The sequence below is a fragment of the Olea europaea genome, unplaced genomic scaffold (assembly GCF_002742605.1).
Source record: "Olea europaea var. sylvestris unplaced genomic scaffold, O_europaea_v1 scaffold2757, whole genome shotgun sequence".
NCBI classification, from domain to species: domain Eukaryota; kingdom Viridiplantae; phylum Streptophyta; class Magnoliopsida; order Lamiales; family Oleaceae; genus Olea; species Olea europaea.
Window position 1 is genome coordinate 30777 of NW_019246016.1, and position 9670 is coordinate 40446.

General features: G+C 32.1%; 1 protein-coding gene across 1 annotated transcript; it reads left to right on the plus strand.

Moving 5' to 3' along the window:
• The first annotated feature begins 1064 nt into the window (after positions 1–1064).
• Positions 1065–3572, plus strand: LOC111383780 (glycine-rich protein HC1-like). The gene is made up of 2 exons (XM_023007932.1): positions 1065–1279; positions 3304–3572. The coding sequence occupies exons 1-2, from the start codon at positions 1090–1092 to the stop codon at positions 3534–3536; spliced, it is 423 nt and encodes a 140-aa protein (XP_022863700.1). The 5' UTR covers positions 1065–1089; the 3' UTR covers positions 3537–3572.
• The last annotated feature ends 6098 nt before the right edge of the window (positions 3573–9670 follow it).

The window sequence follows — 9670 nt, forward strand, 5'->3', positions numbered from 1 at the left end:
TTTTACTACATGGTCTAAATCCTAAACTCATATCTCTATTTGTAAAAAATTCACAAAAATCATCAAATTATTGATCGGATAATTTAATGCATTCAACTCATAGCAAAATCAACACATGGAAGAATTAAAAAATGAAAGTCTCAATAAGAAAATGTAAAAGATCCCAATTGGTTACATTATTCCCCCTAACAATGAATTTAGCTACTCATAATACAAGAAGAAAAGAAGGAATTTGTCTTAGAATACATCACCGAGTTTGAAATAAAGATGTAGAAGAAAAAGTGGAATTCTTGCACCAAGATCTCCTTCCTCTTCCAATGAATGCTTCCAATCTTCAATTCTTGGTGTTAATCTTCTTGAATTTCTCCTTTGAATCTCCCTTCTTGTTGTTTTCTCTCCAATATGTCAAGAACCCTTCAAAAGTATGAGGAAGATGTATTTATAGGTGCCCCTCCGTTTTATGTAGAAGTAGGGTTTTTATGGATTTAAAAACGGCCCAAAAAAAACGCGCCCTAGATCGTCAATCGAACGCCTAGGCGTTACAAGACAGCGCCTCAGCACTGGCTATAGCGCCTGGGCGCTATGGTTTCGGAGCCTAGGCGCTGTTTTTCGGGTCCAAATTTCATCTTTTTTCAGTTTCGTAGTGCCTAGGCGCTATGAGTGCAGCGCCTAAGCACCGTCTTTCTGCCCCAATTTCGTGTTTTTGGCCTCTTCGTCTACTTTAATACTTTTTTTCACATCGCTTCTCCTTATCTTCAAAATAAGACAACAAACACATTGAAAACGTTCTATACTCATAAAATCTAGCATTTAATGAAGCTAAAATTGTATGAAAATCATGAGTGAAACAAACTCATCAGTTATCAACATATTTCTTAATATTGCATGATATCATTACAAAAGTTATCCATGTTCACACAGATTGCTCAATCAATGAACTAAAAAGGATTGTAAAAATAATTGCAGAAATCTATAAGATAACCTTGCATGATATGATCATATTTGGTCCTTTGAAAGGTCAATTAGTTCATTATTTTTTCTCACTTATTCCTATTTACAATTGATGCCCTCATCTTCAACTATAAATATATGATATTTGAACTCTTACTCTTCACACTCATCCTTGCAGAACACATATTTTCTCATATATTAGCATTAATGGCATTCCTTAATGCAAATCGAGTATTTCTGATGGCTGTTTTCATGGCAATATTGCTTATCATATCACCCAAAATGGCAAACGCTTCAATTTCTGATGCAAACCCAGAGATTCCACGTGGTCAGTACTAAAAATTCTTATTCAAAATGAAGACATATTTTATGATTGTTTTGGAATACATTCAACTATAAGTGCATGTTGGTATGCTGTACTAAATGAGACTGGATAATACAATAAACAATATTTTAATTAGTTTATTTCTCTTCTGCGATACTGTGGAGTGTTATTTAATCCTCGTTATTAAACATGCACTTAATGTACATGCAGATTAATACTAGTGATAATACATATCCTCCCTAAAAGCAAATAATGTTTTTAGAGGAGGTGGGTTAACATGGTTTAGGAGTTTTAGGTTCAAGTTTTATCACCATTAATTTATGAAAATTGTACACATGTCAGATCTTTGATGAAAAAATTAAAGAATCGTCGAGATGATGTGTTGAAAACAAAAGTTAAATTCATAAACCTGTTCGCTTCTAGTAGCTTAAATTTATATACTAGGAGTTCAACCAATAACTTCAAAACTTTGTATATATCATAATTCATAAGTCCATTATTGAAGATTAGAGTTTTCGTATGAATTTAACAGAAAGAGGAGCATCAGACTCTTAATCTTTTGTAGAAGAAGTTATTATTGTTGACCTATGGTTGATTTCTCATTTTGATTATAACAAACAAATTATGTTTATTACTAACAATTGTATTTTAGTGATTATAGAAGTTATGACAAATGTAGTAAATCGAAGACAAAATGTTGGAGCTTTCGCAAAAATTGAAGAAAGTAAAAGCCGAGCTACACAACAAGTCAAGAAGCACTTCATCAAGTCAAATTATAAAGAAATTTTAAGAAATTAGACTTAGACACCTTGATTTCAAATGTAAAGGTAAAACACTTTAGTATTTAGCAAATACATTATTTGAAGCTCGAGAAAGTTTCTTCGCACAACAAACACGATTTTTTGCGTAAATTTTTTTTTAAGGTATGAACCTAATTATACACTTTAAGAAATGTCAAAAATCTTGAAAAACAAATTGGAAACATCTTTCATGAGATTACACCCTTTTAGAACATTAAAAGAAGAAGAATTCTAACTGCCAAACGCAAACTGGTTTAGAGGACGCGTCCTGTAACTCTGGCGGTCGCATCTTGTAACTTTGGGCTAGAGGACGCGTCCTGTAATCCTAGCGGACGTCCAGTACAGCAGGTTTGTCCAACGGTCTGAAAACTGAACGTTGTGACTTCTGAACAAAAAAAAAAAAAATTGGATAGTTGACCTTCCGATAGCCTCGTTTGGTAAGACAGAACTTTTGACTATTTTGCTGCTATAAATACTAGATTAGTTTGCATTCAAGATAACAACTCCAAGAGCATTAAAGTGAGATTTTCTTGAGCTTAAATATTTGTTTTATATTCTTTACTCATCTCTATTCGTTCTTGAAAAACTTTTGATTGATTCAACCTTTGATAATCATCTCATAAAAGTTTTTCATATCTAACACTTGAGTTTCAATTATTGCTATTTACTAAAGTGTTAACCTCCTTCTCTTATTGAATTCAACTCCGAATAAATCATTCATTACAAGACAAGTCTCTATTTATAAACTCTTTATTTTCAAACCTGTGGGTCGGGTTGAAGTCCCGAAAATTTCAACATTGTAAAGGAATGGTGCTCCTTGCTTATAAGTCATCGAAAACATTGTAAAAAGGTTAGATTACATCATAAATCAATCAATATAGTGAAAAAGGCCTTACTCGTGACGGAGGGCTTGGTAACGGGAGACGTAGATCATTGCATTGGATCGAACCTCCATATGATATCGTTTGACTTCTCTTCCCTTTTACTTATCCTTGTTTTTATTTATTACTTGTGAATTTATCTTAGTCTTCGTTCATTTTCATATTTGACTAATTGCTACATTTAAGTGAGAATTAATTGAATACATAAAACTATTCTTCGAAAAAGTTACTATAACCAATTCACCCCCCTCTTAGTTAGCTAGTCTTGGGCTTTCAATTATGGCATTAGTAATTTCTTCCATTATGTATTCCCTAAAACATGGAGGTATATATGTTGTCATTGCAGGAAGAAGGCTTCTTGAGAGTGGATACAGTACAACAGGACATGGAGGGTACAATAGTGATAAAGGATACACAACAAATGGACGAGGAGGATACAATAGAAGACTTCTTGAGAATGGATACAGCACAACTGGACGTGGAGTGTACAATAGTGAGAGTGGATACAGTACAAATGGGCGTGGAGGTTACAATAGCGAGGGAGGATACACTGCAACAGGCCGTGGAGGATACAACTAAAAAGTCACAGAGATGATTGATGAAGCTAAGCATGGTGTATTTGCATGGATAATACTATAATTATATTTCCTATTCCTCTTGCATTTGCAAAAGAAGTCTTTTATTTGTGTTTTTATAGGCAGCTCTGCTACATTCATTTGCCAGTGTTGTACTCATATTTAGTTAAAGCGTGCTTGAATAAAAGGTTTTCCCTTATAACTGTATAAAGTATAATGACTGCTACAAAGGAGTGACAACTGACAATACATGGCACTTTGAAGGAGTATCTTCATGCCAAGGAAATTTAGGCAAGTTTTTAACTAATTGGGCACAAGCGCGGCTACTTTCCAAGCAAAAATTGGTCTCTAAAGGCAATGCTTTTGTGCCCTCGTGATTTAGGGAAAAGTCTAACATTTGGGGGATCCAATGGTCTTTTTAATCAATCCAAAAAATGGGATTTCATTTTTGTTAATTTTGTATTTGGATCCATGAGGATGTTGCGAGAGTTAACTTATTGCGGCTACACTGAATTTTTTAAATAAAACTCATTGTGTTGATGAAAATCATTATTGATTGAACTCAAAATTGAGTTTTTACAATGTTATTATTCAAAAAAGTCTTAATATCATGTGGCAAGAATTTCTTGTTGAAAATCATGAAGTTCAAACCTAAAATCACCTAGACAAGAGTGAATAGATGAATACTGCAAAGTTAAAATAACCAATTAAAAACCACAGGTCACTTTTTAATTGTTCAAAATGTTTAGTCAATCAAGTCAATTTATCATATAGTTTGAATGCCACAATCGATAATATGAAAGCAATAAACAACACAAAATATGTTAACGAAAAAACCCAACTGGATAGAAACTCTAGGACCAAGCCATTAACTTCCACTATAAATAATATGAACTTACAGTATGGTCTAGTCTATAAAACCACTAGATTCACTAATCTAATTCTAGTAATCTCCAAGACCAGCTTCAACGTACTTCACTCACACCTGTTCCCGGTCTTTCGAAATTGCCAATCTCCTGTGGATCTTCAAAACACGTTCTTTTACTCTTCCAATACTTCTAGTCCAATTCCCTCAATGTTCAACAACCTCTAAAAGTTATTGAGAATGTACATTCTTGTACATGTGTAGGAAGTAGGTGTTTTAGATTATGTAATCTCCAACTCCCTCAATCTTTCTTGATATCTGATTGAAGTGATTTAAAATGTATTGGAAAATTAATTCAAAGGGCTACAATTCTTCTAAGTAGCCTTGTCCAAATTTCAATGTTTTCTAAGTGAAAAATATGCTGCAATTTGTAACTGAAAATTTGGAACATAACTTGTGTGGCTCTTTGGTACTCTTTAGAATTTTAATTGCATTCCCTTGATCACATGTGATCTTCTTGGACATCTTATACTCCTTCAAGAACTTTATTATCAATCCCAACTCTTTTGACTTTAATTAGGACTTAATAACTCCTATTTTGACTTTGATCACGACTTGATAAATTCCTAATATAATTTAATTAGGACTTGATTTTGTCTACAGAATTGTCAATACAACATAAATTCTAACAGTTATTTATTTCATGTCATTTGTGAATGAATCAACAAAAAATTAATAATTGCTCAAGAAACCCAAATATTTCACGAACACTCCTTGCACCAGAAACTCCAGAATTTGAAGAGAAAGATAGAAAAAATAACCTAATAAATCAGGTTTATTTGTTTTGCTAGTGCCAAAAAAAGTTAAAAAAAAATGGAGACTTTCGGTTTTTAATATAAAAGAACCTCGATGGAACTTCTCATGAAAACAATTGTGGTAAGAGAGGATGTAAATCGGTAATACATTTAAGACTTGTGATATATTTTACGGAGAACTTAAAGTAATTAAGTCATGAGTGTAAATTAAATTCTCGTTTTAGGATCGGATTTAGATAAAGTGAGTAAACGATCGATTAGAGACCCACGTGTAAAAGAAGACGGAGACGAGTCTTGTGCTAGTCCGAGTATTGTAAAAATAAAGGTATCTAATTTTGAAGAACAAGTGCAACCACCATTTTCAAATGATTTTATAGTACATCAAACGGGTCCAACAGAAATTGGGTTGGATCTAACTAAGATCAACCTGAATTCATATTTAGTTTTGAGACCATTTTCGATCCACTTTGTATCTGTTTAGTGTATTTTTCATATTGAGGCAACAATGAGTTGTGTCATATTTGATTTTGGTCTTAAATTGGGTTCCAACTTCTAGTTAGCTTATGGTGAAAATATTCTCCAATTAAAAAATGAAGCGAAATCTAAGCCTGGTTTGACAAACATAAAAAAAACTCATTTTTTTTACTTAAACTCATTTTCAACTACATATTCTTACAATAAAATATTCCGCACATAAATTCAAAACTTTTTCATACTTTTTAATCACACATTCTTCAAAAAATCACTATTTTAAAAATAATCTTTTCCAACTCGTTTTAATGGTTGTCAAGAAGGGGCTAAATAGGACAAAAACCGACTTGTAGCACTATTCTCCTTTTTCTTTACATAAAGGGGATAAATGGATTAGACCACTTCTCCCAAAGGAGTTTCGAACATAGTTAAGGAAGGCTTCTCTTTTACCACTTGATCTAGACCATAGTCCTGCAATATTCTCCTTTCAGTATAAAAAAAATTAAGAAAATATTAATGAAATCTCAAAATATGGGAGAAGTTTTTTTTTTATTCCATTTCCATGGACATTTTGGACTAAATATATTATGCCATTTTAATGGAATTTTTGGACACTACATTCCTCCATTACCTTCTTGATTAAATTGTTGGAAAAATTGGTTTAATTATATTGGTGGAAACCACTAGTAAATTGTGTTGGGTAAAAAGAGCCGGCGTACAATAGGAATAAGTAGACAATGTCAATAGAAGACGAAGAGTGTTGAGGAAACTCGCTCCAAGGATCTTCTAAAGTCGGTGTTTTATGGACTTTGTTTCACGTTACCTTCTCTACCAAATACCAATCTAAACGACTCTGACCCACAACACCCATAAAGTACAAGATAAAGGTGTTGATTTGCAAGCCACTAAGGCACGGGAAAAATAATGAAAGAGGCACAAAGAGAAGACCAAAACAAAACAGGAAGTCGCCGGTTTTTCACTCTCAATTGCACACCTTTTTTTCTCAATAGGCAGCTGTTTTTCTCTCTTTACACGCAAATCACATACAAGAAAATGGCTAGGTTGAGCAACATATATATAGGAATAGGTTAGACTTTAGTTGGACCAATAAAGAGGCTAATTGGTAAACCATTCATCATTGGCCGGGCCTGTAAAAGTATATTCCGATGTTTTATATCATCGTCCGAAATTTATTAGGTATCAAAACTCAACAAAGAGGGAAAAAATAGAGGCGAAGAAGAAGAAAGAACTCTTCGGCAAGAATCTAAGTTTAGCAAGATAGCTACAAGAAAAATTGAAGTTTAAACTCACACGCAAACGAAGGAAAGGCAACAAAGTAGTTGATTGGACAAGTTCCTTCTATTCGAGTGGTTAATAAAGGCTTGATGGATAGATAGATGTTTAATTATAGCGTAGAATTAGAATTTTGGGATATTTTAGTTTGCTAGGTTGTATTAGTACGTGTAGTTCGATTAAGATTTGCACCATACCCTATTCATTGTAAATACTTTGAGGCAGGAGAAACCCTCCTCTTGTATTTTCATATATCCTAATGGTTGGGAAATCCAAACCCTGTGAAGATTTGGATAGATAGCCTAAAAACTATAGTCGTGGATTTACGTTTATCAAAAAAAAAATAATAATAATAAATAAATAAATAAAAAGGATATGGTGACAACAAAAACTGTATTTCATTTCTCAACTAGATCAAGAATCTCAAACCAAATTAGAAGATTTAACCAAGTCAAGCAAAATATAATTAAAAAAAAAAATTAGCAAAAATATGAATAATTTTGACCTGGGATCGAGTTTCCCTCAATAAATAATGCATCTAGATAATTAAAACTTTTCAAAGCCTAACCAGACCTTGACTAGAAAGTGAGCCACCGTTCTTTTCATTATTTGTCTTTATTAGGTTCATTACTCATAAATCGCAACATGCCATGGATTTGGTCATTCTGATTTTGAGTTTGGAGAAGAAGTCAGTGTGGGGTTAGCGAGTCAACTCGAGCGGCTAAATTTGATAGACTGTCCAAATCATTAATGTTGCAATTTGGCCAGCCTCCAGAGTCCAGAAGCAACTTGCAATTTACACGGTTACACCAATCACTTTCTTGTCCTCTCGAATTTATTAGGATGATGTTACACGTACATAATGGTATACATACAGATTTCCACTTTCTTATATGAAGGGGATTCATATACAATAAATTATGCGTGAACCTCCTCCATGTAAGAGGAGTGTAACCCTGTGTATAAACTTTAAGGTGTACAAGTAGCATTACCCAATTTATTAATGTTAACTCTTTTTTTTTTTCCTTTTCAAAATGATCAAACTTAAATTTACATGTCTAAGAATTTTCTCTACATTGACTAGACGTTTCGTTTAGCCATCTTTTATATAAAATCACATCATGTTAATGCATAAATAGTATTCTTCTTTGGCGTGTACTTCTAGAATTTGGATTTTCATTTTAAAATATCAGCCATATTAAGAAAAGTAGATCAAACTCTTAAATGGTGGTTTATATTTTTATATTCATTTGATGTAGGATTCATCCCTTAACATACTTCAGCAAGATGGTGATTTTTTTGAAAATATCAATGTTGAAATTTGTATACTCGTTATAAAGTCTTAGGAAACAATGTTGACCTTTTAATGTAAAATCCCAAATCTTATTATTTATTTCCCACTACAATTATTATAATCGTGTATATATATATATATATTTGTTTTTCTTTTGATGCGATGAGAATCACAAATATTTGAAAACAATAAACACGTCTGAAAATGTGATAATATTCATAATTTTAAAAAGTAAAGAATCATTGTTTCACTATCCAACAAAATAATAATAATAAATAAATAAATAAAAATACTAACAATTCACAGGGTTTAAAATGGGAGCTCAATATAATTTTTTGATCAACAAATGTTTTAGCCTATTTTAAAATAATTGTTTAGTAATAGCAAACAAATAAAGAATACTACAAACCATAAATTAAAAGGAATAAGCCCTCCCCCGGCGAGTCAACTTTGCTGCATCAAATTTACTATCAATATGAACTCGTTTAATATATTTTTGTGCGTGCGTTTGACTAATGTGTTTATAGTTTTATAGAATTATTTTTTTATTAAAATAAAATGTCAAATTTGAGGAAAAGCTTAAATTAAAATTTAAAAAATGGATGGGCAAAAGGACAATGGTTTGACAAAATTGTAAAGCAGAGAAACTGCTGCCAGAATTGTTACAGCTATGGCAGCATCTATTTGGTCTATTTTTCATTTTTGCTATTTTCCAATTGAAAATTGCCACGTATAATCTGTTACAATTCTGGCAACATTTTTCTGTACAAATAGCAGGGCTGATTATAAAAACTGATTTCTGACTCCATTTTTTTACACATGCAAGTGTGAAGCTGGTGCATTGAATGTAGGAATTGACTTTGTGCAAAAATAAATTTCAATTAGAAACCATGATAATGTCTTTTAAAATTCACAATCTAGAACTAAGAATAAAGAAGCGAGCAAAAATTATTCCTCAAAAAAAATCAAAAAAGAAATAAATTTTACTAACACATGCATGGTCGGGGATCAATTTCAAATTACATTATGCATATCGTTTCACTAGATTTTATAACACAATAACTATTTATTTTCGACTTTGATTTGTGTAGCTTTTTATTTATAATAAATTATTGAGTAAACGGACTTTAATAACAACGAGTGCGATTTACTTTTAGTATATCTATTATACTGTTAATTTCTTGCCCATATGTCTAAATTCAAACACACAATTTAGCTAAGCATTAAGTCTTACAAATAGGTAAGAACATGAACCCTACTCACTAATTTCTTGACAAGTTCAAACATTTACAACACCACGAAACCGTCCAAAGCTAGGAAACATCAGTATTTAATTAATTAATTAATTTTATATATATATATATATAGACACACACACACACACAACTGGCCAATTATTG

Excerpts from the sequence above, each read along its gene's own strand:
- LOC111383780 (XM_023007932.1), top strand. The coding sequence starts at position 1,090 with ATGATATTTGAACTCTTACTCTTCACACTCATCCTTGCAGAACACATA. Across the intron at positions 1,280-3,303 it reads AAACCCAGAGATTCCACGTG|GAAGAAGGCTTCTTGAGAGT; the intron begins GTCAGTACTAAA and ends TTGTCATTGCAG.